General features: G+C 51.0%; 9 protein-coding genes and 1 non-coding gene across 10 annotated transcripts; 7 read left to right on the top strand and 3 right to left on the bottom strand.

The window, feature by feature from the left end:
* Positions 1 to 329: 329 nt before the first annotated feature.
* On the top strand, positions 330 to 2,036 carry ALT_2534 (putative isochorismatase family hydrolase; the record flags this gene model as incomplete). Its single annotated transcript, XM_033562158.2, has 1 exon — positions 330 to 2,036. The coding sequence occupies one exon, from the start codon at positions 330 to 332 to the stop codon at positions 2,034 to 2,036; it is 1,707 nt and encodes a 568-aa protein (XP_033418049.2).
* A 917-nt stretch (positions 2,037 to 2,953) lies between these two features.
* ALT_2533 (uncharacterized protein) lies at positions 2,954 to 3,654 on the top strand (the record flags this gene model as incomplete). Its single annotated transcript, XM_033562157.1, has 4 exons — positions 2,954 to 3,103; positions 3,175 to 3,267; positions 3,317 to 3,555; positions 3,624 to 3,654. The coding sequence occupies 4 exons, from the start codon at positions 2,954 to 2,956 to the stop codon at positions 3,652 to 3,654; spliced, it is 513 nt and encodes a 170-aa protein (XP_033418048.1).
* Positions 3,655 to 9,032: 5,378 nt separating this feature from the next.
* On the top strand, positions 9,033 to 9,839 carry ALT_2532 (uncharacterized protein; the record flags this gene model as incomplete). The annotated part of the gene is made up of 3 exons (XM_033562155.2): positions 9,033 to 9,179; positions 9,248 to 9,462; positions 9,521 to 9,839. The coding sequence occupies 3 exons, from the start codon at positions 9,033 to 9,035 to the stop codon at positions 9,837 to 9,839; spliced, it is 681 nt and encodes a 226-aa protein (XP_033418046.2).
* A 1,498-nt stretch (positions 9,840 to 11,337) lies between these two features.
* On the bottom strand, positions 11,338 to 13,550 carry ALT_2531 (uncharacterized protein; the record flags this gene model as incomplete). The annotated part of the gene is made up of 4 exons (XM_033562154.1): positions 11,338 to 12,537; positions 12,586 to 13,023; positions 13,083 to 13,110; positions 13,165 to 13,550. The coding sequence occupies 4 exons, from the start codon at positions 13,548 to 13,550 to the stop codon at positions 11,338 to 11,340; spliced, it is 2,052 nt and encodes a 683-aa protein (XP_033418045.1).
* Positions 13,551 to 13,794: 244 nt separating this feature from the next.
* On the top strand, positions 13,795 to 15,609 carry ALT_2530 (MDR family MFS transporter; the record flags this gene model as incomplete). Its single annotated transcript, XM_033562153.2, has 4 exons — positions 13,795 to 13,926; positions 13,979 to 14,596; positions 14,651 to 14,831; positions 14,888 to 15,609. 4 exons carry the CDS (start codon positions 13,795 to 13,797, stop codon positions 15,607 to 15,609), a joined length of 1,653 nt encoding a protein of 550 aa, XP_033418044.2.
* Positions 15,610 to 16,058: 449 nt separating this feature from the next.
* ALT_2529 (putative phosphatidylglycerol specific phospholipase) lies at positions 16,059 to 17,537 on the top strand (the record flags this gene model as incomplete). Its single annotated transcript, XM_033562152.1, has 1 exon — positions 16,059 to 17,537. The coding sequence occupies one exon, from the start codon at positions 16,059 to 16,061 to the stop codon at positions 17,535 to 17,537; it is 1,479 nt and encodes a 492-aa protein (XP_033418043.1).
* A 2,045-nt stretch (positions 17,538 to 19,582) lies between these two features.
* ALT_2528 (putative MFS monocarboxylate transporter) lies at positions 19,583 to 21,077 on the top strand (the record flags this gene model as incomplete). Its single annotated transcript, XM_033562151.2, has 3 exons — positions 19,583 to 19,778; positions 19,829 to 19,926; positions 19,977 to 21,077. 3 exons carry the CDS (start codon positions 19,583 to 19,585, stop codon positions 21,075 to 21,077), a joined length of 1,395 nt encoding a protein of 464 aa, XP_033418042.2.
* Positions 21,078 to 21,243: 166 nt separating this feature from the next.
* Positions 21,244 to 23,001, bottom strand: ALT_2527 (putative amino acid permease (Can1); the record flags this gene model as incomplete). Its single annotated transcript, XM_033562150.2, has 2 exons — positions 21,244 to 22,724; positions 22,773 to 23,001. 2 exons carry the CDS (start codon positions 22,999 to 23,001, stop codon positions 21,244 to 21,246), a joined length of 1,710 nt encoding a protein of 569 aa, XP_033418041.1.
* Positions 23,002 to 23,623: 622 nt separating this feature from the next.
* On the top strand, positions 23,624 to 23,695 carry ALT_t060. Its single transcript has one exon. It is a non-coding gene; the product is annotated as a tRNA-Cys (tRNA).
* A 223-nt stretch (positions 23,696 to 23,918) lies between these two features.
* Positions 23,919 to 25,900, bottom strand: ALT_2526 (GMC family oxidoreductase; the record flags this gene model as incomplete). Its single annotated transcript, XM_033562149.1, has 6 exons — positions 23,919 to 24,121; positions 24,174 to 24,777; positions 24,824 to 25,360; positions 25,412 to 25,628; positions 25,679 to 25,798; positions 25,851 to 25,900. 6 exons carry the CDS (start codon positions 25,898 to 25,900, stop codon positions 23,919 to 23,921), a joined length of 1,731 nt encoding a protein of 576 aa, XP_033418040.1.
* Between the last annotated feature and the right edge of the window lie 1,006 nt (positions 25,901 to 26,906).

The following is a 26,906-nucleotide window of genomic DNA, read 5'->3' as shown; positions in this document are numbered from 1 at the left end:
GCCAACTAAAGTATGATTAACCCAGCTGAAGCGTGCTCAGCTCACTATGACCTATTCAACACACATTCACAACGCCACCGCCACGACTATAAACAGCATTGGGCAATAAAAACGAAGAGATCGCATTCGTCGATGCCCCACTGGGGTCAGTTTGGGGCTGGCGTAGAAGACCAACTTGAGCGGCAGAATGAACTAATGCATGCAGTATTGACACGGTTATGCTGCAGTCATGGAAGCAAACTCCAATAGTGCTATATAAATATTACCACCCTCACTTCTGCTTGCTAGGAAGTATACATCTGAAGCTCACTTGAATAAATACTCTCATCATGATGATCAAGAACCTACGACTTGGGCTAGCCATTGGTCATGGCACAGGCCAGGAGCTTATTGCGGTCTTCAAGAAGGTTATCCAAGCACTAGCAAGCAAGCACCCTCTACATGTTGAATTCATTGAAGCATCTCGAATATACCATTCGTACCATACCCTCACTGTTTCCGGAGTCGAGAAAGACCTGGTCAAACACATTGCGGACGAAACGAGTCAAGATGCAGAAGACTATCGTAATTTTTGCGAGACAGCTGCAGCCAACGGTATTGCTGCAATATTTCGCACGGCTATCCACGCGCAGTCTCTCTACCTTGTCCGGGATCAACTGAATGCCGTCAAAATTGAACACTTTGACCTGGGCAACTCAAATGCCCTGCTCTTCATTCGTGACGAAGCTCAGGGGTTCTACGCTGGTGTCAATGAATATCACAACGACGACCACAGCATCACACGAACTAGCCCCTTCAGACGCTCCATCTTTGACCAAATCTTGGCATATTCTCTGCAAAGAGCAGCGGAGGAGTGGGGTGAGCAAAATGTCCCCAAATCCGTCACGCTTGTCTACAAGTTTCACCTCTTCGACGGAGTCTTCCAAGCTTGGGCACCACACTGGACGTCCCGCTTTGGCATCGATGTCGACTTCATCCAGCCGGACACCATGAACAGGAATCTAATGGCCTCGGGTGTCCACGGCCGCCGTATCATCATTGCGGGCAACGAATACGCCGACATCATCCAGCCCATTTTCTTGAAATGGTTCGGCAACTCCACCATTGAAACTATGTACGCAGAGAATGTGTACTTAAGCCCCAGCCTGCATCACCTAAGCGAGTACCAGACGGTGCATGGGTCTGCGGACGCCATCGCGGGCCAAGGCCTCGTCAATCCTTTTGCTACTATCCGCGCCGCGGCTGCCATTCTGGAACGGCATGGAGGATGCCCCGGCGCTGGATTTCAACGCCACACGGAAAAGGCTATTGAAAGTCTTCTCATGAGAAAGCTCACCACTCCTGACCAGGGCGGCTCGTGCAGCACGGATGCTGTAGTTGAGCATTTCCTGGATGCAATTGACGATCCTATAGCTCCCGAGGCTCCTCCTTCCCGCAACGATACAGCCTCAGAGCCAATCAATGCCTGGATAGGTAAAAAGACAGCCGTCATACTGGTGGACTACCAGAACGACTTCCTCTCAAACGCACCCAGTCCGGCTGTGTCCGAACTTTCCAACACCATTCCGCGGCTCATACAATGTGCCCGCAGCAAGGGAAGTGAAGTCATCTTTGTTCGCTTCCTGGGAAACGCCAGCTTCCAAGGCCCCAGCTGGAAGTACCGGAATGCATTGCTAGGGAAAAAGGAGAGGTGCGTCGAGGGCACCTGGGGAGCGGAGCTCGGCCCGGGCGCCGTCCCTGAGCCTGGCGAGCAGGTCTTTAATAAGAAGGCCTTATTTGATCCTTTCCTGGTTCCAGAGTTCTCTGAGTACATTGCCAAACAGGGTTTTGAGCATCTGATGCTGGCGGGCTTGTACAGTGATGTCTGTGTTGATGCCACGGCTCGGACAGCCTTCCAAAAGGGGTTGTGGGTCACTGTTGTTGAGGACTGTACCGCTGCTTTGCATTCAGATCAGAGTGACCATTTGAGGTTTATGGAGAACGTGTATGGGGCCCGTGTTATGAGGGCGGCTGCCTTGTTCGGGATGACGGCTTAGACGAGTCTCTAGACGTGTCAGGGATATTCGGGATTGAGCGTGTAGCTTTCAACGCTAGATCAGAAGCGCCGCACACGAACATATGCTGGGACCGGCAGAAGCACGTCTTGCGGAGGTATTTTGGATTTGAGGTGGGGGGAAAGGGTCTCTGCGCGTTTTTCCCAGCATATGGTAAAGGGTAGCGTCTAAGATGAGTGTATTTGCTAAGGCCTTAGCCCAGCCTTACGGTGATATTGTTGTCATAAAAAATTCGCTTGAATTAAGAAGGATAACTACTAGCTTCGATTGGATTTCGTGAGACTCGCAGACGTAGTACCCTGCATACCGCTGTACGATATTTGCGAAGTCTCATGCCGTTATCTTGCTGTGGGATTACTTGCTCAGGCCTCTTCTCAGGCAGCGAAGGATTATTGCTGCATCATTCCTGCAAGCGAGGGGAAAGAAATGCCTGTTAATATTGTCAGTTAGTGGATCACTTCTTTAGCCCATTTCAGCTTGATCTGATCGTTTATGTCCATTTTAATCAAGGCAATGCAGTGATGTAAATAGTAACCTGCTTGAGGGTAATAGTCTTGTAATGAGGGGATATCTCCTATTTTGGTTGAGAAGCTCATTAACTAATGCGATCTTGCTATCAGGGTTCTTGGTATATCAAGGCCTGCATCATGTCACTATTCACATCTAATAGAGATAAGTGGGGTAGACCATCCCACATCATCATTAAGTAGAACCAGGTCAATGGCTGGTTTATTTCATTAAGATATCTAAAAGGCCCGGCCCATGATTGTTGCAAGCATTTACTCACTTTCCCGTACTCACATGCTCCTACAGATCTCCCCGTTCATGACTTTGGCAAGTTGCATCTGTATTTAGAGTGCTATTCTGGTTTTATAAAGGAAAGCTTGCCCAGCTTGACCATGTCTCAGCCTCCTCAAGGCAACCCTCTAGAAATTTCTCATCGCACGTGGCCAAATTTCCAGATTACCATCATCAGCAAAGATGCGGCACCCTTTCCGTCGTTTCGAGCGATACCATCAAAGAAGGACACGCCGACAAAATTTTGCTGTGTGATATTCGGAGTCATGCAGGAATGTAAGGAGATGCCCCAGCTGAAATGACGTTAACTTATTCCAACCAGAATAGCTCCCAGAAGCTGAAATTCACCGCCGACGACACCAGCTTCGTCAATGATGGGATCACACTTGCCTATTATATGTCTCTGGCAGGCGAGGTATAAAACAGAATCAAAGCAACTCATGACGGCTAGACATAAGTCAAAGGCGGCAGCAAAGAGCCCTCATCCGGCGGCACGATTGGCGAAAGTCAAGCTCCTTCCCAGCAATGCTGAGAGCAAGCCGAAGGCGCCTATCGAGCCCAACAAGGAACTGCCAGATGGTGTCAAGAATATCCTTTTGCAGATGGGTGATAAAAATGGCGCTCAGGTGGCGGACGTAGAGGAGCTGTCCAAGAAGCTGGGCAAGCTTGCTGCCACTTCGATGAATTTTGCTACAGTCGCTGGGTAAAGCTCCTTGCCTGGCACTTTCAATCTTTCCAAGGTGACGGTCACGCTAACTGCTCCTCTGGTAGTTCGGAGAAAGCCAGTGACCCAGGGACTTGACTGAAAGTCAATGGGCTCGTATTTTGGCAAATAACCGCGCGCTGCATGGTTATTATCTAAATGGGGCCAGTGGTATTATGCGGAAAACCTCCAAGAGAGGTAAATTAATACCAAATACCATACCCGGCAATGCTCTCCTATTAACCTGCTGAAGCGTTCAATCTGGCGCCTAGGAAGGGCGACGGTACCACGACCAATGTCAGTTCCACCATTTGGCGTTTTCTATGCTTGTACTGACACTCTTCCCTGAAACCATTGCCGCCGTTCCCTCCGTTATATGTTCATGATGAGGCCGATGTCGAGGTGACAGAGACGCAGAATGCTTTTCAGACCATATTAGCAAGACAGGATTTTATAGCCGGCCGCAATGGGCCGCTACCGTTCGGAATCAGAATACTGGCGCATCATCGATGTGGGTTCCTCGCTGTGCAAGTCACTTTTAGGAGATTCGAACTAATAGACCTTGATTTACTAGAACTGTTCTCCTGGACTGTGGCCTAAAAGCTCATAAATGGCTCCACGTCGTTATGAAGCAGGCTCCGTCGGATATTCCAATCTTGCGGTCTGCCTCACCCGAGACAGCAAAACAGGATCTAATGCGCATTGGGCAACCCAAGTCAGAGCGAAACGTCCATCTCATTTTTCTGCAGTGTGTCAAAGTGCGGAAGGGCAGGTCTTCTTCATGCTCGAGTCGGGGAATGCTCTCATCGATGCTGCTTCGTTTTTGATTCTTTTGCATGATCTCAGTCTGATGCTCGACGGGGGAGAGCCAAGTGGACCGTCTCGTCGGTAAAAAGAATACATATTGTACCTTGGCAAGACACTGAGCAGCAAGGGTTTGCTGTACTGGAAGAAGGTTCTGTCAGGTGCGCAGCCTTGCCTTTTCCCCCAGCTCCACCAGCGTTCCTCGACCTCTGATGGCATAGGACGGGTGCATACGCTCAAGCGCTTCATACCAAACCCGGAGACATTCCACTCGTTCTGTAGACTCAATCGGCAGACAGCAACAAACATTTTTCAGTTGGGTTGGGCGCTTGTGCTGCGCCGGTACACCGGTCACACTGACGTGTGTTTCGGATGTCTGACCGAAACATTCCTTTACCCGGTGTTATGGAGACGGTCGGCCCTTTCTTTAACGTTCTGCCGTGTCGTTTGCGCGTCGAACTGGATATCCCTCCTCTGGAACTCCTTCGACCGAATCAAGCCGCTATGCACTCCCGCCTTGAAAACCAAAATTGCTCCCTTCTGGACATCATTAGATGCACTGGATTGGAGCTTGATGGGCTTTTGAATACGTGCCTCACTGTGCAGCCTGCATTATCCAGTTCTTTCTCGACTCAGAGCGAGCAAACGGACGGTGGATTGGAGCTTCAGGAGTATGACGATCCCACTGAGGTAGGCCTTACCTTATCATATCATAAACCATTGCAGTTTCTACATCGAAAGCATCTGTGTCTGTCACTGACTCCGGCTAGTTCGCCATTTGTTGTGCTGTTCTGGCCTCCCCTGGAGCGTTGGAAGTCGACTTACGCTATTCCGATACCATCTGCACAATGGAGGATGCGGTCAAAATATCGGACCATTTTATTGTGCTCTGCACGGAAGATACCATAACGCAGCTTTGCAGGGCTTGTTAGACTTCCCACGATGGTTCCAGTAGTTTGATCGATCGGAGTACGAACTATTCGTGTGCCATTTTCAGCTACCCCCGCCCTCCGACCTGAATAAGGAGTTTGACTCCCAAGGGGGTAACTGCGCTATGGAGAGAAGTAATTTCCTTTGGGACATATATATTAGAGGGCTTGGGTTATTACTACACATATCTTCAATGATGATGACCACCATCTGTACGGAATAAAGACGGTTGCGTGTTGAGTCAGTTAAGGTTTGCGTCGACTATCGAGACTGGAGAGTTGTAATGTTCGTGAACGGTAGTGAATTTGAAGTTGAGTGGATCGACAAGCTTGGTGCAAAACTACCTCATAAGGCTCCCCAAAAGGATGTCACTCGGAAATGGAAATCCTCGGGACGGAAGCCGCATTCATCATAAAGAATTTTATTTAGTATCTCCTCTAATAAGCCTCTTCCATACTTAATACTAGAGCTATTGGTTAAGGTCAATGCTATTATAGGCTTTTGTCAGATCACCTGTCTGTAGAGTTTGTGCTATGGAGCTGGTATGTAGTTGGACAGTAGTGGTATGCTATCCCAACCAAAGCTACACTTATAGATAACCAGTGTCACTAATCACATTATAGGCGCTGTTAATGATCCGCCGCCGCGATGGGCTTAGTTGATAGATAGGACGGCCTCTGTCACAGCATGAAGGAACGAAAAGATATACTATAAATAAGAAACTAAGCTAAGAGATATCTGTGTCCTACACACCCTCAACGCGGAGCGTTGAGGGTGTGCTGCTAAGACACAGATAGCAGGTGCTAGACAATAAGCATGAGATAAGCTCCTTTCTGAGATCTAAGCAAAGTATAACTGGGAGCAGCTAATGCGAGAAATCCAACACTAGCTATCTGGAGATACGCTGGCTGAAACAGAGAAGCCTTTGAAATGTTCTGAGGTGGTGCCTGCACCACAGAAGCGACAAATTACAGGGCGGTCCCCTGAGGGTTCCGGATAGATCATTTTGACAGATAGAAAAGCCGCACCCTATGGCAACTCTCGCCGAGGGAACTCCCCGCAACGAATTAGAACGCTAGGACACCAATATACTGGATCTTAGAGGTATGGGAGGAATGATTGGTTACAGGTTACCGGTCTGAATAAGAATAGAAGGACAATGAGAACTGATTTGATGCAGAAGGTGATGTTAAGGATCCAGCTTTGTGGTAAGCCTTAGGTATTGATAAAGTGGCATATCGCGCCTCAAGTACTCTGCATTTCTGGCTTGACAAAGTCAGCAAAAGAACCACATACGGCGGACCGAGCAAAGATAGATGGACATACAGATTATAACGCTCCAAGCAGATTTCCACTCAAGCTCTTCTCTCCTCATCAATCCCCCTGTCCATAGTGCCTATTGAAGGGTACATGCGCTCGCCAATCGCCCTTCGACGATTCATTTCTTTCACTAGTCTCAGCTGCATCTGCAGATCTTGTTGCTCAGCATCACCTCTAGGAGCTGGAAAATGCTCTGGAAATTCCATCTCACAACACTTGTGGAGACACTGCACTTGAACGGTGTTCCAACCTTGCGAGTAGAAATGGCGTGAGATGGCTTCTTTCATCGCCTCAATATGAGCAATGAAACAAGAACACTGTGGATCAGTCCATTCTTGGGAGCACAAGAAGTCGTAAAGTCTCTTCTCGGAGGTAGTCAGGCTCGATGGGTCGACGGCGTGAGGCTCATCTGGAATCGATATTGCGTTGAGAGCAACGGAGGGCGTTTGACTTGGGTTTGGGAGACCAGTACCAGGCAGAGGAGTCTCCTCATCTGCGTTGACTGACATATTTTGGCCTCTTTGTAATTTGTAGAGACTGGACTGAACTAGGCTCCGAGTTGGATAGGCTGGCGAAATAATGAGTGATAATCAAGCGCCACACAAGGAACGATGTAGTGGTGGCGTTGCTTTATTTATCCGCTGAGATACCCTTGCACTTTAGCACAACGCATACGGTAATCTACTGGTAGTATTTGTACCATACGGAGTATGATCACATGGCTTTCGCAAAGTTACAAAGTTATCTTTAAGGACTACTCCGTATACGATGTAATACCAAGTATCCATGCTCCTTACATCCCGTTCTTTTGTCAAATCCAACAATAGACGACTACCTACTTCCGGCCTGAATCCAGGAACAAATGGTAATGGCAGTGCGGAGTGAGTAGTTGCAAGCATTATTCATATGTGTGCACTAATGAGAGCAAAGTCAATTTCCATCAACGAATCACTGAAAAAGACTCAACTATAGAATATACATACCTGGTTCTGTGGATAACAGTTGGTAGTGCAGATCCTGACCATGATATCGGCAACTAATGTTATTGTCAAGGAAATGGTGTGTCTTTTTACATCTCTGGCTCTTTACTCTACCACCCCTGGGAAACTCGGCTTAACTGATCTCTATTCTCTATCAGGTGTCTGTTACTTCGAGGGCAAACATAACTCATGCGACCCCCCTGGGATTGCTATTCCCGGTGGTTGCCCATGAAAATGATACGCAGTGGCCTACGCATGAGGACAGAGGGATGAGCTGGAAGGGTATATTGTATTTCGCTACTGTGCCTCCTTAGGGAAAGAGTGCAGACTGACTAGAATTAAGAATATTCTAGCCTGACAGTGTTTGATTGTATACAGTAAAAGTCCTGTCTCAGATACCAATAAGAATCCCTTTTGATCAGAACTCTAAGACTGTCGAAGAGCTCGGGATACCGTCGGGGCGGGGTGTGTTTGTTCTGATAGAGGTGGGACAAAGGCTAGCGAGCACTTTTCACTTAACTAAACAAAATTTCTGAGTGATGATTGGCCGTTGCAGGAGTATATTTGGATTAAATCAGAGCTTCTTCCTGGATATCAGTCAGAGGATGGCCGCGTAACCTCTTGACTACGGTCGCTGCTCGCCCCTCCTTGGATGCTGCGGCAGATCCACCTCTTCTGGAGAGCATCATATGCGCCTGCAATCGAGGTCATAGCATTCCAGGAACCAAGACCGCGCCAGTTTTAATACCATTACCATGGGCTGTAGTTAACCGGCAAAAATCCCTTGTTATGCCCGCGGATAACAGTGATGCATGCTCGGTCGTCGTCCCGTTACCAGCCCCGTTCACTGGCCGTGCTTTCCAGTATTCGTCGACTGGCTGTGGAGGGACGGGAGAGACCGGCGGGAACGACACTTGAGCACCACTGCATTGGTGACCAGGAAACGTAGGGCCATTCTGCGATGCTGGGGCAGTGCAATGTAACCTCAGAAGAGGTGGACGGAGCGGGGCAGGCGGCGTTGAGATTATACCGGCATTTTGTAGTTGTGAAAGAGGCTGGCGCAATCAGAGACGAACAAGGCTGATCGGCAGAGGAAGACCTAGATAGCTTCGTAGCATGGTGCACCAGCCAGTCCCTTGGGAAAGGAGTAGGAGTACTCTGTATCGACAGGACGCTACACGATGCTTGTGCTGACCATCTGACATCTGATCTACAATTACTGGGGTAAGGATCAACCTGGTCTAAGCCCAAACTTGGCAATGAACAAAGCAATGATCTGCCAGCTGTGACTCTAACCTTTTGCTATTTGAAACAAACAGAAAGCGCCTACTGACTTGGCAGTTCAGCATTAGGCAACACAATTATTGATTTTATGATCTAACAAAAACCTTCTCCTTCGCAGACTTTCAGTGATATTATTGATATACACCTTAATCAGCTACCATGGAGAAACTTGAACATCGGCCAGATAATTCTTTTGTCAATGTTCGAATCACCCTTGTTGTTATTGCCATCGTCTCGTTTCCCTTCAACATCATTGGCATTCTCATCGCAAATGCCCAGACTGCGTCAATCAACCAGCTAGTAGCTGTAAGTATAGCCATCTCTATATCATTTCTTCATGACAGCATTGTAACCCAGGATCTTTCTTTCTTTAGCTTAGCTGCTCTGGCCTGTCATCTATTTTATTGCTCTATCGGTACCGGCAAGACCCAGCATCGTCAAAAACTACCGCTGGTGTGAAAGTCATCATCACCGACCTTTTCTTCGCAATATACCTCACAGTGATATACTTGACTATGCTCATTGTTTCCGGGGCCGTGGGCAAGCATGTGGTCTGTGTGTATGGCAATCTAGCATGTCTTGTCTCAGGGTAAGTGTCCAATAGCTACGTATCTTGTCTTCTTATGGAAGCTAATGAAACTCTCCAGTCTTTTCCATGCATATGCGGTCGTACGAGCTGCTCTAGACCGATACAAGGCTTATTTAGCCCGTATGTCCCAGCCCAAGAGCGTCGCCTTCTGTCCCGCCTGCTCCTGCAAGTCGGTTTATCATATCATGGATGGAGATCAGGAGACGGGTGTGGCTGTTCTTAAAATGTCGCCAGGGCTCATCGATGCCGAGAGTGAGCCTCTCATGGGCGGTGATAGTGCTCCGTTCCGAGCTTCTGAGGACACTGCGGTCAGTCTAGGGAGTGAGGTTACTGTAGAGACATTTGATGGGTTTTCGGAGACAGGACGGACAAAGTGAACCGGTGAAAATACCGAATCTCCGGAGAATTAGTGAGGCTCGTCAATGTACGTCAGATAATCTGCCGCTTGTGTGGAATGAGGAAAGGGTAGAGCATATCATCTATCGACTGGACACTCTGCAGGAGGTCAGACGATTGTTGATTGACGTGGAATTGGGAACCTATACCAGCACTCAATTGTCATGGAATTTTATTGCCCGTCTGAGGCACAAGCACATAGTCCCTCGTCACTTATAACCGTTCAAGGGCCGACTTTGAAACCTTAGAAACCCTTCGTTCAACCCTCTACCACCTTGATCTTGGCTATAGCTGGAGATCTGTAACCGGTAACTCTGTAGTTCGTTCTGTCTGAGATGCGAACAAACCATAATATCCTTTTGTCTTGAGGATAAAGGACGGAGTCTCTGGTTCCCCCTTTACAAGAGTTGGACCTTCTATCAAAACTTTGCCAAAGGCGTCTTTGATAGCCTTGCTGTCCTCGCCCACGGGGTGCCACTCGTCAGCGAGAATTTCAGGCATTTTGGTGGAAGCTGTACTCGGAACGACTGATAACCGAGGACCAGAACAGTATCTCCTTTGCGAAAATCGAGTCTCCCCGGAGCAATGGAGCGATGATTATAGACCTCGGATCCCCGCAAGCGCTGGTGATGATCATCCTGATGTATGTGGCGGGGTGAAGCTGCGCCGGGCTATCCTATTGTGGTGAGGTTGATCTTCATAGCTAAAGACACCATTGTGATCTATGCATCCGTCACTCATGTTGTTATGATTATGGTTGGTTACCTTGCTGTAGATTGCTTGCTCAGGCCTCTTCTCAGGCAGGCAGCGAAGGATCATTCCTGTAAGCGAGGGGAAGAAATACCTGTCAATGTCGTCAATTAGTGGATCACTTCTTCAGTCTATTTCAGCTTGATTTGATCGTTTATGTTCATTCCAGTCAAGGGAATGTAGTGATGTTTAGTAATGAAGTGGTTGAGGGTAAAGTCTTGTAATGAGGGGATATCTCATGTTTTGGCTAAGAAGCTACTTAACTACTGTGTTCTTGCTATTAAGATTCTTGCTAACAGGTTTTGGAATGCCGACAGCAAGAATGTCTGGTCAACATGCACAAATTCATCGAAAAGATTTTGATAACGGCGTAGCTGATCATCTCTCATCACCCGGGCAGAGGCTACGGCTAGGTGATGAAGCTCTAGCTAATTGGATACGCAATATTCTCCGGCAGGTATTTGCCTGTGGCGGGAATACTTCGATGGGACGGACAGGAAACGACGTCAGAGCGTTCTTCGAGAGTGAGAGTTTTACGTGTGAGCAATGCAATGCTGCGCTGGATGAGGATGAGCAAGAGAGCAGGTGGGACGAAAAGAAGGGTTGGAAGGAGCTGACGCTGGCAGAGAATTGTAATGTTGGTTTCATTGCGTACCAGTTGGGGATCATTAAAGGCCATTGATATTTTCGTTGAGATTTAGTCTCAAGACTTATGCATATAAATCGCACTCACGAGCGGCCTCCCTCCGCAACCAATTGCTCCCACTGTACCCATTCATTCGGGTCCATCTCGAAAGACAGGATATCAGGAAACTCGCAAGAATCAAGAGATTCGAAATCGGGAAGACTTTCGTATCCATTGGATTGTATTTGGTTGCAGCCGAGCGAACTCTCAATAACAGAACCACGCTCCGCAGCCAGAGGTTCGGTTCGAGTTGGATCTCTTGTTGACCTGCTCCTACCACGGATCGCATCGATGTACTCCGGCGTCGATGGTTCCGGCAGCCCCTCAGCCCTCGAAGCGGCAACATAGTGGTCCCAAACCTCCAGCGTCCACTTGCGAAGCACCGTATCCACCGGTGCAGGGGTTCTGCCAAAGATCCGAGGACAAGAGAACACGAGCCCGATCAACTGCCAGGACCGGTCCACCTCCGGCCCCGTTCTGCGATGTCGAATTTCAATAAGCATGTAAAGCATTGCGTTCCACAGCGCGCTTGTGCCGATCTGCCACGTATATTTCTCCAAACCGTGATGGCCGCCTTGCACCAAGGTTACATATTCCAGTAGCTTTGTAGCGTTGGCGAATACGATGTCGCGCTCTCTTTGGAGATCTTTCGGGGGAATCCTGGCGAATTGGCGCGGATTGTGAGCAACGAGCTTCATCTTGCATATGGAGAACCGGATCATGATCGATACGAAAGTATGAAGCGGGTTTGCCGGGTCACAATACCGCAAGTACTTTCGTTCTAAATGATCCTCAATTTGGCTGATGATATGGTCCTTTTTGGCGGGAGGGACATTGGGCCCCAGTAGTACTTCCCAGCGCATGTCGGCAGGAGAAGATGTTGAGAAGTCATGCAAAGAGACCATGATCTCGTGTCTGATCAGGCAAAGGGATATAGGGGCGATGCCATTGCGTTCAGGCGGCAGGTCAGTCATGTCTGGATGCAGATCCTCGTCATCGACATTGAGTGGCGTTTTGGTGTCCGCGCAGGTAATATCCATTGACGGTCTGGCCCCCAGCACATCGGCGACCCGAAAGTCCACATGGACCAAATGCCACCATATTCGTCTTCGCATTTCTGTCTCGAATGGCGAAAGTCCGAGAAATGAGCCATCGCGGTGCAGTCCCATTTTGCGTGCCAGCCGGATGGCGACGCCGGACAAGACAAATAAGGTGTCGCACGAGTAACTCTTTCGAACGCACATCTTCATTTGTTAGTCGCCGTGAAACAGGCGTGGATAGCTATGGCTTACCATGAACAATACATATGCCTGAAGAGTCATGAGATTGGAAGTCGACAGCAATCTAGCATTGATCAAAGCTAGACGAGTGGCGAGTCTATAGCGGGAATACATGACCGATTCCGAGAGTCCGAACAGATCCTGGCACTCGACATCGTTGAGAGTACTAACGACCGCCAGGTAGAAAGCGAACATGATAGCCTCTAGACTTCTGGATCGCTCTACTGGATGCCGCAGTCCATTCTCTAACGTAGTCGAGAATGTCGGAAGATGCAAGATTTTAACAAGAGGGTCAACCCGATCGGCGTATATATCCCTTAGCTTTGGCAGTATCTGCACAGACGGATGGAGGCTGGCGAGATTCTCGACTTTCTCATTCTGTCCGAAGAACAACGCATTTTCGTCGGAAAACGACTCATCCACAGGTCCACCGACCTCTGGATGCTGAAACTAAGCGACATTAGACACGAGTGCCAGGTAGCCATGAGGAAAGCAAGGACTGTGCTTACCTCGCCGCCGAAAATAGACCAAGGTGCACTGCACGATGTCAGCTTCCAAGAACGATGGTGGAAGGCAATAGACGCAATATACCTGTCAAAGTATCTGGATACGCCTTCGCGTATGATGAGTTTTGGTTTGGTCTCCTCGAGCGTGGACTGTGGGGTGTCGACGGCGTTGGCATCCTCGTCCATGCATGCATCACTTTCGGAGTCGGAGTCATCGAGATCATCGGATGGCTCAGATTTGATACCGTGTAAACTCAGCAATTTCTCATACCGTTCCAGTTTGGCGTGCAGACCCTCTCGGGGAGGTCTCGTCCTTTTACGTTTCCCGCGCACCGGGGGAACGAAGCTGCACTGCTTGTCGGCCCTGACGCAGTTGCAACACGGAACACGCCGGTCGCATTTGACCTTTCGCTGCCGACAGGTCAAGCAAGAGTAGCTTTTAGAATTTCTGCTTTCTGAAGACCGAGTCATTGTTGCATGTTCAGCGTGGGATAAGGTACGTGTCGGGGTGAGATGAAGAAAAGAACGATGGAAACAGCGGTCGGGGTTCGGAAGAGAAAAAACAATTTTTGAGCCCCGAGCAGCGAGTGGTCTACTGCCGTATATATTTAAATATTCATATAATTTTTAGCACGATTCATTATGCGTCCCTGATCATTAGATTGTGTCCTTCAACTCTTCCAGTTGTTCGAAACTGGATTTATCAACTATCACGATGTCTCAAGAGAAGCCTCACAGTGGCCCGGCCAAAGATGACCTGGGCAAGGATGACATTGTCTACCCAACTGGTCTCAAGCTCGCTCTGCTGATAACTTCTATTTTCATTGGAATGTTCCTGGTTTCTCTGGTGTGTTGAAACACGTCTCGTCGAGATCGACTCTCTATACTGACCACTGCAGGACCGGCTCATCATCTCGCCCGCGATTCCCCAGATCACCGACGAATTTCACTCAGCAGGAGACATTGGCTGGTATGGCACCGCGTATCTGCTTAACAACTGTGCTTTTCAGCTGCTGTTTGGGAAGATATACACCATATTCAGCATCAAGGCCACATTCATGACGTCCATTGTCCTGTTCGAGGTCGGATCGGCCCTCTGCGGCGCGGCTCCAAACTCGATCGGGTTCATTCTCGGCAGAGCCATTGCCGGCCTGGGTTCTGGAGGCATTTCCGCTGGTGCCATGACAATCCTCGTGTATGCGCTTCCACTGCATAAGCGTCCCAAGTATCAGGGCGCCTTTGGGGCTGTGTTTGGGGTTGCTTCGGTGGCTGGCCCGCTGGTTGGCGGCGCATTCACCACCAATGTCACCTGGAGATGGTGCTTTTATATCAATATCCCCTTAGGAGCAGTGGTAATTGTGGTCATCCTTCTTTTTCTCGATATTCCCGACCGTCCGAACACCCAGAGGCCGTTGAAAGAAAAGCTGCGTCAGCTAAACGGTCTGGGGATACTTGCCATTATTCCTGGGATTGTTTGTCTTTGCTTGGCTCTGCAGTGGGGTGGTACCAAGTACGCAGTATGTTCTCTTTCATTATTGGCTTTTGTCACCACTGGTATTGACTGCGTCTAGTGGAGCGAGGGTCGGGTCGTCGCGCTGCTGGTGCTGGGCCTTGTGTTTCTCATCGCGTTCGTCATGGTCCAGGTGTGGAAGCCAGAGCAGGCGACGCTGCCACCACGCGTCTTCCTGCAACGGAGCATCGTGTCCGGGTTCTGGGCGAGCTGCTGTCTCGGCGCACATGTCATCTTGTTCGGTGAGTCGGCTGGAATTTCAAACCTCAGTGATGATCCGCTTGCTAATAACCGACAGTGTACTATCTTCCCATCTGGTTCCAGGTGATTGACGGCGTCTCGGCTGTCAAGAGCGGCATCCGCCTCCTCCCTATGCTTCTTCCACTGGTGGCAGCGTCCATTCTCACAGGCCAGCTAGTCTCCCGCATCGGCTACTACACGCCCTTTCTGATGCTCGGGATCGTCCTCTCCTCCATCGGCGCCGGTCTGCTCACCACTCTCGGGGTCCACACATCAACGGGCAAGTGGATCGGCTTTCAGGTGCTATATGGCTTTGGCCTCGGCACCTGTAACCAGATACCGAACATGGCGGCGCAGACAGTGCTCCCCCGCGAGCAGGTGGCCATCGGTGCGTCGCTCATGTTCTTTGCGCAACAACTCTTTGGCGCGGTCTTTACGTCGGTCGGCCAAAACATGCTCAGCAACCAGCTTGCTAAGCGTCTGCCGATCAGTCCGCAGGTGGTCCAGAATACAGGGGCCACGCAGCTTCTCGGTCATGTTCCTGCTGAAGACCGTGCTGCGTCGCTGGGGGCTTATAATGACTCGCTGCGGGTGGTTTTCCAGGTTGGCCTCATTATGGCCTGCCTTGCCACTCTGGGTGCAGTGACCATGGAATGGCATACTGTCAAGAAGAAGCAGGTGCCTTCAAATTCTGAGACTGAGGCTGGACATGCTGCAGAGGAGGGAATGAACCAGGGTGATTTGAAGGAGAGAGGAAACCTTGGCGGGCGCACAGAATAACCAGTCAACAATGGACTACAATCAGGCGATGGGAAATTGAATATTAGATAACATCAGTAACTGTGATGAACTGTACAATAGTAGTGAATAGAGGCATATCCAGCAAATGAAGAAGGATATTGTGATTTGTGTTTTGAGTCGTGGAGAAACCCGCAATTCAGCGCCACAAAGTGACAAACCAATAGAATCCTCATTCCCCAGCCACGCGCCGGTTATTCTCTGTTAAAACAGGCTCTTTAGCTTCCAGGCACTAGAGCTGCTGTACCCAATAAGACGCAGTATTGCCCACATGTTGACCGGCGAGTGGATGCCGAATGATCACATCAGGATCAGCAGCCAAGATAAACCCCACGTCCGAGAGGGAGGATGATCTTCCAGAGTGACAGACAAGTCATTTCTCACGACTCTCATCAACATCCCCCGCAAGGGTTACAGAACCACCGCCAAAAATGCAACCCAAAGCAGATAAAGATGCACATGCATCATTTCCAGCAAGTAAACAGGCCTCGGACGAGACGGCGCATCTCCTACCGCATGATCCACCAGAGGAGATAAATATCCAGCGGTCGCGCAGACGACCCCGTTCCTGGTGGGCTCTCGTCGCCATCTCGCTGCTCCTGGTTACCATGACTGTTTTGTCGCTGGCTGTTTTCTTCACGCTGGGCTTTGGCGCAGGCGCTGCGCCTCATGTGCCCCACAGCAGACTCTCCAGTCCGATCAAGAACGTCGTGGTTCTGGTGCAGGAGAACCTGTCGTTCGACAACTATGCCGGCGGCCTCAGATACAATCCTAGTATTGATGGCCTCGTAAACCGCGAGTACTGCAACCCGGCCAATGTCTCCGATCCCCACTCGCCAGTGGTGTGCGCAAAGCCCACGGCGAAGAATGTCGCCCCGGATGATCCTGACCACAGTATCACCGGTGGAAATCATCAGGTGTACAGCACCTACCATCCAGATTACGACGTCCATGCCCCCAACATGCAAGGCTTTGTTGCTGAGCAGATCGCCTCGTACGGCATCGAAGGCAACCTCTCGCGCGCCGGCGAGGTCATCAACTACTACACCCCCGAGCACGTCCCCGTCTTCAACGCCATGGCCGAGAACTTTGTTCTCTTCGACCGCTGGTTCGCCGCCGTGCCCGGCCCAACCAACCCCAACCGCGCCTATTTGACGTCTGGCACGTCCCACGGCCACGGCACCAACGACCCCGACTTCGACAGGTCGGCCCTCCCCCAGCGCTCCATCTTCGAGCAGCTCTCCGAAAACAACATCAGCTGGATCAACTACTCCAACACGACCGGCTTCCTCCCCGACGCGCTCTTCTACCGCTGGACCGCCATGTCCGGCCTCGGCGAGACCAACGTCCGCCCCATCGACCAGTTCTACCGCGACGCAAAAGCAGGCACCCTGCCCCAGTTCACCTGGATCAACCCGGAATGCTGCTCGTACATGTCCTTTCATCCCCCGTCACCCATCAACATGGGCGAGGGCTGGATCAAGAGCGTCTACGAGGCGCTCCGCTCGTCGCCACAGTGGCACGAGACCCTCTTCATCCTCACCTTTGACGAGCACGGCGGGTTCGCGGACCATGTCCCGCCTCCGGAGAACGTGCCTGCGGGTGATGATCTAACCTACACCGAGACGGCGCCGGACGGCAGGTCCGCCACGTTTGCGTTTGATCGGTTGGGGATCCGGGTGCCGACGGTGCTGATGTCGCCGTGGGTGGGCAAGGGCGTTGTGCAGAACAGGCCGACAGATGGGAACGGGGAGTTCACGCATACGTCTATCCTGAAGTTTGTGGCTGATCTGTGGGGGTTGGAGTACTTGTCGCCGCGGGTGGCCTGGTCGGCGAGTTTTGCGCATTTGATTTCGGATACGTATCGCAATGACACGCCGGAGAAGTTACCTGAGCCGGCGGATTTCTAGACATGTCAGTTAGTGATAGATATATTTCAGTCTTGCAATTGTTTAGCATTCAGAAAGATATTACGTCTCACAAGGCAGCATCAATGTAGTGGAGATATATATGTCATTAGGCTTCACCATGGCACCGTTAGGCTGACAGGGCTACTCAGTGGGAGGCAGCAGTGACGTAGGTCCTGAATTTTTGTTTAGTAGTGGTAAATGCTGGCTGAATAAAAGCTCCAAGTACCCAATAACCGGATTGACTGGATGGTTGTCTAAGGGAGGTATCAGATCATTCTGTTACCTATCGAGGCTTGACTTAGGCCTTATAATAAGGAACCTCGCGTGAACAATTTGAACTGCAATGCTCTACACCCATATGGATAACCTAGCGAGCTTACAGATAATGCTTTCCATTTATTGGTAAACACGTGGTGTTAGTATATGGCTGGCTGTACGGGAAGGTGAGATGAGTCATCACCCTTATGGAAACCATTGCGTTCACTCCATGTCCAAGTGCTGTCCTGTCCGATTTCCAGCAAGTTTGCATGCTAGCACAAATTTATCAATTGCAATAATAGCAGTCGTTCTACTCCTAAGGGTAGTCGGCTTGACCGGCTGACAGTGAGTTGGAGATATCTCCTGAAGAAACAGATCCTTACGAGCTCTGCCACTGCAATATTGAGGCCTCCAGATACCAGACAGAAGTCAGACAGAAAGTGCTTATCAACGTTATCCGGGTGTTCGGACGAGGGCTTATAACCAGGTAGGAGTGAGCACAAGCATTCCAGGCACTCATCCCTCGTTCGCATGGAATGTCACGGACTGAACATGCTCGAACGACCTGATAAGGCTTGTGCCTCTGGGACTTGCGTCGAAAATAGAACCGGTTTAGTGATATCTGTTCTTGGTAGTTTTAAGCCATAGTTCTCTTCACTCGGTCAGGCTGATAAGGAATAGTTGAATTTATTCAACCCGACTGACGATCTATGCATCAATCGAAGGCATGTCGCTCAGAGTTACCTATGAGTAATGAGCCCAGAGGAGGAAACTATTACCTAATGAACGATGAAGAAGCACACGCGTTCGGTCCTGCTGTCCAGTGTCCAACAGGTCGATCCTCGACTCCTTGTTCGGGCAGCAGGCAAGAGCCTTTCCGATACTCCGCATATCTCAGAGCTTATACTGCTGAAGAATGCGGAGCTGGCAACTCCGCCGAGCGTCAGAGTTATTTTCAGAGCTCCAAGCTCCAAGCCCCCAAGCCTCCTGCGCCGAATGAACCGTTTCCTGCAGGTTGGAGCATGTTGATCGGAGTTATGACGACAGACCATTTTTGTTCTTTGGCAAAGGTTTCGAGGCTTCAAGGCGGAAAAAAAGGACTGCCTGCTGCAGTTGTCTCATATTCATAGGGAAGTTTCATTGTTCGGCTGTTTCATATCAACTGATTGACCTGGAGCTTACAATTGCTCTGATCAGACGTCATGGCGTGTATCAAGTTTTCCCTGAGTGCCGAGCTCGTATACCGTCTCCATGCCAGGATTAATTGCAGTAGAATGAATAGAAGCCTCAAATCAGGTACAGCAGCGTGACTAGCAGCCACCGTACGTCGAGCTTCCACAAACCATTTAGGCAAATGTTCACGGCAAGCATTATAGTCTGGCAGTGATGTCCAACACCGAGAACCCAGCTCAAGGTCAAGATGGGAGCTGCGCATCATCCCAAACAGGATAGGTATACATACCAAAGGCACGGCGCTTGACCTGATCGACACGGATCTGTCCTTGTTTCATTCCCTCGGTGACATCCTACATACCAGCACTATGATAAAGCTTCTCCGCGAGTGACACCGCCAGAAGGGGTGATACCAGGTTCTATTTTCTCCGTCTCTCCACTGCTCACGTTTGCTCGCCCTGGCTTCCACGGTCATGGACACACCTCACCTGATGTTATACGGATCCGTGTGGATCCCATCGCAGAGTATTTCATCATCCTGCCTCTTCGTTTGAGACGAGACGGTTTATTACCTCAGGTTTGGGATTGCTCCGTACTTGCTCGTTCCATGCACTATGATGGCTGCCAACGAGCTCAAACCGGTACCCCCAGCGCTCTTCAAAGAGACATTCTCCCATATACCGACCTCGTCAGACGATTTTTCGGACGACGTCGATGAGTTTGATGACTCGCGACTACCACCGGTTGACGGAGGATATCAAGCATGGCTGTTTCTGGCGGCTTGTTTCATGGTGGAAGGTATAGTATGGGGTGAGTCGTTCACTCCTCCAGTCCCAGCAGCAGAGGTTGACGGATGAGAGGATTCGCACAATCGTTCGGGGTCTTTGAGAACTATTATCGAACTCATGAGCCTTTTTCGGACTCGACGGAGATTGCGTCCATCGGGACCTGCGCGATGGTCAGATATTCTTCCCTTATAAGTGACGTACACTGACGTGGACTACGTAGGGCCTGGCTTACCTGCCCACACCTATCGTTATCGCCGTCATGTTTGCATTCCCCCGAGCTCGACGCTGGTTTTCGACCGCGGGATTCGTCATCATGTGTCTCGCGCTGGGCCTGAGTTCGTTCTCGACAACCGTCACCCACTTGATCATGTCGCAAGGAGTGGCATACGGCATTGGAGGATGTCTAGCCTACACGCCGTCCATCCTCTTCCTATCCGACTGGTTCGTGGAGAAGAAAGGCCTCGCCTTTGGCATCGTCTGGGTATCTCCCCCCTCTCTATCACAGTACTTCCATCCAACTGACCTCCCAAAGAGCGGCTCCGGCCTCACAGGCATCCTCTTCCCACTGATCCTCCAAACCCTCCTCAACCGCTACGGCTGGCAAACGACCCTTCGCGCCTGCTCCATCGCGCTCTTCCTCCTCGCCGCCCCCTTCATGACATTCCACAAGCCGCGCATCCCCATCCGCCACTCGCACCTCCGCCAGCTCAGCCTCCGCTTCCTCTGGGACAAAGTCTACCTGATCTACCAGCTCGGCAACACAATGCAAGCCATCGGCTTCTGGATCCCGTCTATTTTTTTGACCTCGTATGCCCGCACCCTCGGCGCAAGCGACTTCCTCGCCTCCCTCACCGTCACCCTCTTCAACCTCATGACCGTCTTCGGCTGCATCTTCACCGGCTACCTCGCTGACCGGCACCACGTCACGAAATGCATCTTGCTTTCGTCGGCGGGGGCTGTCGCTTCCGTTTTCTTGCTGTGGGGGTTGGCGAACCACATCGCGACGCTGTACATCTTCTGTATCGTCTATGGGTTCTTTGCGGGCGGGTACTCGTCTTCCTGGTCGGCGCTGTCGCACGAGGTGCAGAAGAGCGAGCGCTCGGCGCATGTGAGTATGGTGTTTGCGTTTCTGGAGACAGGGCGCGGGGTCGGGAATGTGGTTAGTGGGCCGTTGAGCGAGGCGCTGCTGAAAGTCGGTGGGTGGAAGGCGGAGGCGTTTGGGGCGTATGGGTCTGAGTATGGGGTGTTGGTGGTGTTGACGGGAGTGACGGCGTTTCTGGGGGGTTTTGCATCCATGGCGAGGATGTTTCGGTGGATTTAATCTTGGTAAATGTACTGTACTATAGTAAAAGATGCATGCGTTTGTACGGAGTAGTGGTGATGGATAGATAGAAGCATATAGGACGAACAGAGTTATGTCATTCAATCTATATATATCTACATCTATATCTATTCCTCATGTCTATTATTCTGTACAGTTGACTATGCTAGCCAATAAACCGACCCTTGGCCCTCTCAAACCACCCCTTGTTCGGAGCAGACGTCTCCCACGAGGTACTCTTCGTCTCGACGCGTCCGGTATCCAGATCCGCCTCGAGGGGATCCACAAACTTCGTCCGGAAGACAATCTTATGGCCCAGATACAGCACGACGAACAGAATCGGACAGACATACGCGACGAAGAAATTCGAGACATCAAACGTGGGGATCCACGCCGTGAACCCTTGCGTGAAGATGATCAAGACGTTGAAGAAAAGTCCGTAGTAGGCCAGCCACGGCTGCCAGATGGCCTTGTAGGGCAGGGTATCCCGGGAGATATTGCGCGCGGCCAACACGCGCATAAACGCAATGTGGCAGGCGTTGATGGACGCCCAGCAGATGAACCCGGCCACGCCGGAGATGTTGACCAGCCAGTTGAAGACCTTGCCGCCGGACTCGGAGAGGTTGAGGAAGCCGAGCAGCCCGAAGGCGGCGGTGAAGGCCACGCTGATGTAGGGGACGCCGCGCTGCGTGACCTTGGCGAACCATTGCGGGGCGAAGCCCTCGCGCGCGAGACCGAGGAGCACGCGGCTGCCGCTGTAGACGTTGGAGTTGGCGGCGGACAGGACGACGGTTAGAAGGACGGCGTTGATCAGGCCGGGGAGGACCTGGACGCCGGCGAGGTTGGCGGCGATGACCATGGGGGAGGCAGAGGCGTTGGAGGTGTCAGTGACCAGGTTGGGGTTGTCGTAGGGGACCAGCAGACCGATGAAGAAGATCGTCAGGACGAAGAAGATGAGAATGCGGAAAAAGGTCTTGCGGATGGCGGAGGGGACTGTCTTCTCGGGGTTCTCGGTCTCTCCGGCGGCGACACCAACAAGCTCAGTGCCTTGGTAGGAGAAGCCGGCTTGGATCAGGACGGCCCAGAATCCCACGAATTTGGCGGTATTCACATTCGATTCGATGAGGTATGGTGCAAAGGCGCCGGGGTCCTTCCAGGTGTGAAATCCCAGGTAGCCCTGCTTGCCTACCCCAGCATCGATGCAGATGGCGAAGATCATGAAACCAAGAACAGTAAGCACCTTGATGGCCGAGAACCAGAACTCGAGCTCTCCGTAGAAGCCGACAGGGAGGAAATTGATAAGTGTGATGAACACCCAGAACACCCCGATGAAGATGGCAATCGACAAGTCCTCTCTCCAGTATTGGATAATCATCCCGGAGGCCGTCAATTCCACCGCGAATGTCGAAGCCCAGTTGAACCAGTAGACCCATCCCATGGCAAATCCCAGACTGGGATCGACCAGTCGTGTGGTATACGAAGTGAAGGCGCCCGCGGTGGGGATGTACGTCGCGACTTCTCCCAGCGAAGTCATCACCGAATACACGATCGTCCCGACAAAGATGTAGGCGATCAGAGCCCCGACAGGACCAGCATGCGCAATGGCTGTTCCACTGCTGATAAACAGACCGGTTCCAATTGTTCCTCCTGATGGCCATTAGACTTTTTTTTCTCCGTAAAGTACCAGATACTGACCGATGGCAATCATCTGCAAATGTCTATCCTTCAACTGCCGCTTCAGGTCGGGCGTCTCCGATTCCTGTACCTCCTCATTGCTCTCCTCATCGCTGTGATGGTGGTCGCCTCGCAGCGAGTTTACCTTATTCGAGCGCAAACGGACCTTGTCTGCTAATCTCCGACGCTTTTCAGCGCTGGATACCTCCAGACCCTTGGCATCCGAGGTCATATTGTCTTGAACAGCCATGATGCCAGACAGGTACGCAGGTGCAGTTAGACAGCTGTCGAGGCCTCAGTGAGAAGATCAGCTCCGATGGCGAATGAAAATTTCTGCCCCTCAGTTGTGTCATTTTTTCTGGACCGTGCCTAGCCAGTGGAGATACAACTGTCAGAAATTGACGGGTCCATCCACCGGAAGAGGCAAACTATTATGTAAAAGAGACTCGAGCCAGTGCTACAAAAGGGAAGACCACACGATGTGGTCTGAGTGACAGTGGATCTGTTCAACCTAACTCTAGTGAACACGAGTGCTTGACTTGTCCAAGCCCTACAGATTCATGTCTAGATGGATATCATGATAGGAATAGAGAGGGGAGGTCCTTGGATAGAATATAGCGACCGTTTCAGTAGGTGGATCATCAAGCCTTGCCAAGGAACATTCTACAGCACTGTCTGATCTTCATATAAGGAATCAAGTCAAGGAAAAAGATATGTTATGCACTCTCGATCAGTCCCAGGCAACAATATTATTGTACAGCGTCTTCCGTCTAGATTGTGGTAGACGCGCCTCCGACTTTTTGCAGAGTTTTTCCTCGTTCTGTATATATTTTGAATGATATGACACAATATTTGCCACTCAGTCCCGACCAGGACTGGTAGCTCAGTGGTAGAGCGTGAGATTGCAAATCTTAAGGTCGCGTGTTCGATCCACGCTTAGTCCTGTGTTTTTATTTTTCATTTTTCCTCCGCTTCCTTCCAAATCATTTGCAGAATCACGTCTCTTCATTTTGCCAAAAGAAATGAAGTAATCTGCTCAGAATGCGAATTCTTTTATATACGTACCTTACAGCTCCGACTACAAACAGTCGCAACATAAATATAACCATTTAAATGGATGACCTACGATACCTGCCAGGACATATATTGGAATTGATCAACGGGCAATTACCAAGTCTCCTTGATAAAGTCAGCACACCTCTCCCCAATGCCATATGCAGGCATCTGGGTATGTCCTCCATGTAGCGTAGGCATGACACTGCAATCCGCCACTCGAAGACCAGCCACTCCCTTCACCCGCAGCTTGTTATCCAGCACTGCCATCGGATTGTCATCTTTGCCCATTGCACATGTTCCAGACGCGTGGTAGCCTATCCCGTCAGTTAGATATAGGACAGCATGTTGCGAGTACGGATGGCTTACAAGTCGTCGCATGCTCCTTGACATACGGAATCCACTCCTCCCTCGTCTTGTACGTATGGTGCTTGAGATTCGGCGGCCACGACCCCTTGACGATATCCTTCGTTCCCGCACCGTTCATCACAATCTCATTGCCGAACCGACACGCCTCGGTCAACACGAGCATATCCAATGGGTCAGAGAGATAGTTGCAGTCGACGACCGGGTTCTCCTTTGGATCCTTGGACTTGAGCGTCACGGTACCGCGGGACTTGGGCGCGAAGAGCTCGGCAATCATGGAAAAGGCGTGCTTGTGGTCGATGGGGAACTGGTTGTACTGCTTGGGACCGCCGTAGCACTCCGTCGTGAAGAACTCGATGTTGGGTTGCTTAGGGGTGAGGCCCATGGGGTCGCGGCCGGGTTGGCGGGGGGCATCGCGCCAGAGGGGCTCGTCCTTGAGACGGTCGTCGATGCGGGCGAATGCGAAGGAGCCGAAGGGGAAGGTGGAGAGGAAGCCGGACTTGTGTTCTTTCCACTGCTGGTAGGTTTTGGCGAGGTTGTTGTCGTGGTAGACGTGGAAGTCGGTCGTGAGGCCTTCTTTTTCGGTTTCGTAGAACATGAAGACGATCTGCGATGTGAGTATCGTGTGGATGTGGTCGGAGGGATGGTCTTACCAAATGGTCCATGAGGTTCTTGCCTACGCCGGGGAGGTCAACTTGGCAAGGGATGCCGTGCTGCTCCAATTCCTCGCGAGCGCCGATTCCTGAGCGCATGAGGATGGCGGGACTGCAGTATGCTCCTCCAGAGACGATGATTTCCTTTCGCGCGTGGAATGTGCGCGGTGTCCCATCCGCCAGCTGGGTGATGACGCTGGTGGCTCGGAGTCCATCCGGACCCTGTTCGAGCACGACACGGTCGACGGTGGTGTCGGTCTGGATCGTCACATTATTGCGGTGGTATTCCTTGGTGATGTAGTCCGCCGCAGTGGACCGAATGCCCTTGTAGACCGTTCGAGGCACGTGGCCGCATCCATGGGGTATGTCGCCCGAGCTGAACATGTCGTGGTGTAGAGGCAAACCCTGTGACACGAAGGAATCCAAGAGGAGATTGGCAATAGGGGCAAGGTCATGAGGTTCGGTGTGCAGAGGGCCGGAATACCCGTGGCTCTTCTGGTCCGCTTGGAACCAGGGCTTGGTGTGGAAGGTTTCCGCCTATACAGTCAGTATCTCTCAATCTGCTTTCTTATGATGAAAAATACCTACCTTTCTCATGGCAGCAAAGAACTCCTCGCCACTCCAACCTTCCAGTTCCCAGTCATCATAGTCCTGTTTGGCACCTCGTATGCACAGTGTACCATTGCATCCGCTAGAACCGCCGAGAAACCGACCACGACTGAGTTTCACCTGGCGATTGTCAACCCCGGGCATTGGTTTTGTGATTATGTTCCAGTCGGTCTCTGAGTCGAAGTTGTTCGACCATCTATAAGGAGTTAGCCACGAGGCAAAGGTTCAACTCAGGTAATCACCTACCCTCCGGCCATGTGTACATTTTCCAGGTCCCGATTGTGCTGTCCGGCTTCGATGACGAGGATTTTGGTATCAGGATTCTCAGCAAGCCGACCTGCGACTACACAACCAGAGGTTCCTCCACTGCGAATGGTGAGTTAGGGCCCGCGAGTGGTATACTTGCTAATATACTCACCCACAGATAATGTAGTCATATACATCTGGTGTATTCCCAATCGAACCCATGATGCCGTCTGTGTGTCTTTGGTGTTTGATGACCGAATTTGAGTAGAGCGTCAAGGTCAGGCTGGAGTATCATCCTGACGACAATTCCCCCTTATTATGGGCAATTGGGACATGTGCATGAGGGGCAAGGCGAAGCTAAGGTCTCTCGTGTCACCAAGCCGTTCGCTTATGCCACTCCTGAAGAGACCCAGGAGAGCCGGCCTGTCGACCATGATCAGAGCGGGAAAGTCGCAGCGTGTACGAGCGGGGCCGGCTGTGAAGGAAGTCGCGCGTTGACGAAAATGGTCCTGCTCATTCGGAAAATAATAATCCGTGTTCTGGCCGTTGTGACGGCCGAACTCTATTGGCCTGGTGGAAGAAATGATCGTTTATCATGGTCTCTGATTGGATCTTTCTTGGGAAGCCCTGAGGCATCGACGATCGTCTCCTCATGAATGCCTCAATAGCCAGAGGGATGGGGGCCAGAACTGGTCTGGCAACCATACAGCATTTTGGGAGAAAGCGAAATTGGTCTCCAGATAGTCTGTATCAACTTCTGCATCATCCCTGCTGGCTTCTTCTTGGCGGGAAGAATCGGCGATCATTCCCACGAGCAGACAGACAGCCTGTGACACGTTCTCTTCCATGGAGTTCGGTAATCTTCACAGGTTATATCATCGACCCCGGACGGAGTAGAAAAGGGATATATTGTATCTAGTAAATCGGACATCTGCAGAACACAACGTCCATGAATCATGCAGTCCTCAGAGCCAAATGTGCTCCCACATATGACAGGTCTCCTCCATAAGGAGTACGCCCGTCCTCAAACGTCAACGGGCGGGACTAATATTGACTTGGCTGGAAAATCACCCCAGAAAAATAGTGGATCAGGACCGCCCTGGCCAAAGACAGGAAGTTCCCCGAGAGAGTTCTGGGCGTAGTGTTGCTGCTCTTTTACTGGTTCTGGTAAGCCGTCGTGCCTTGGTGGCTTGAACACGAAAATAATAATGGCCCTAAGTCTCCCGTT

This window comes from Aspergillus lentulus, assembly GCF_001445615.1.
Source record: "Aspergillus lentulus DNA, contig: Alt04, strain: IFM 54703, whole genome shotgun sequence".
Lineage (NCBI taxonomy): Eukaryota > Fungi > Ascomycota > Eurotiomycetes > Eurotiales > Aspergillaceae > Aspergillus > Aspergillus lentulus.
The sequence above is the reverse complement of the archived record's forward strand: the minus strand, read 5'-3'. Positions and strand labels throughout refer to the sequence as shown.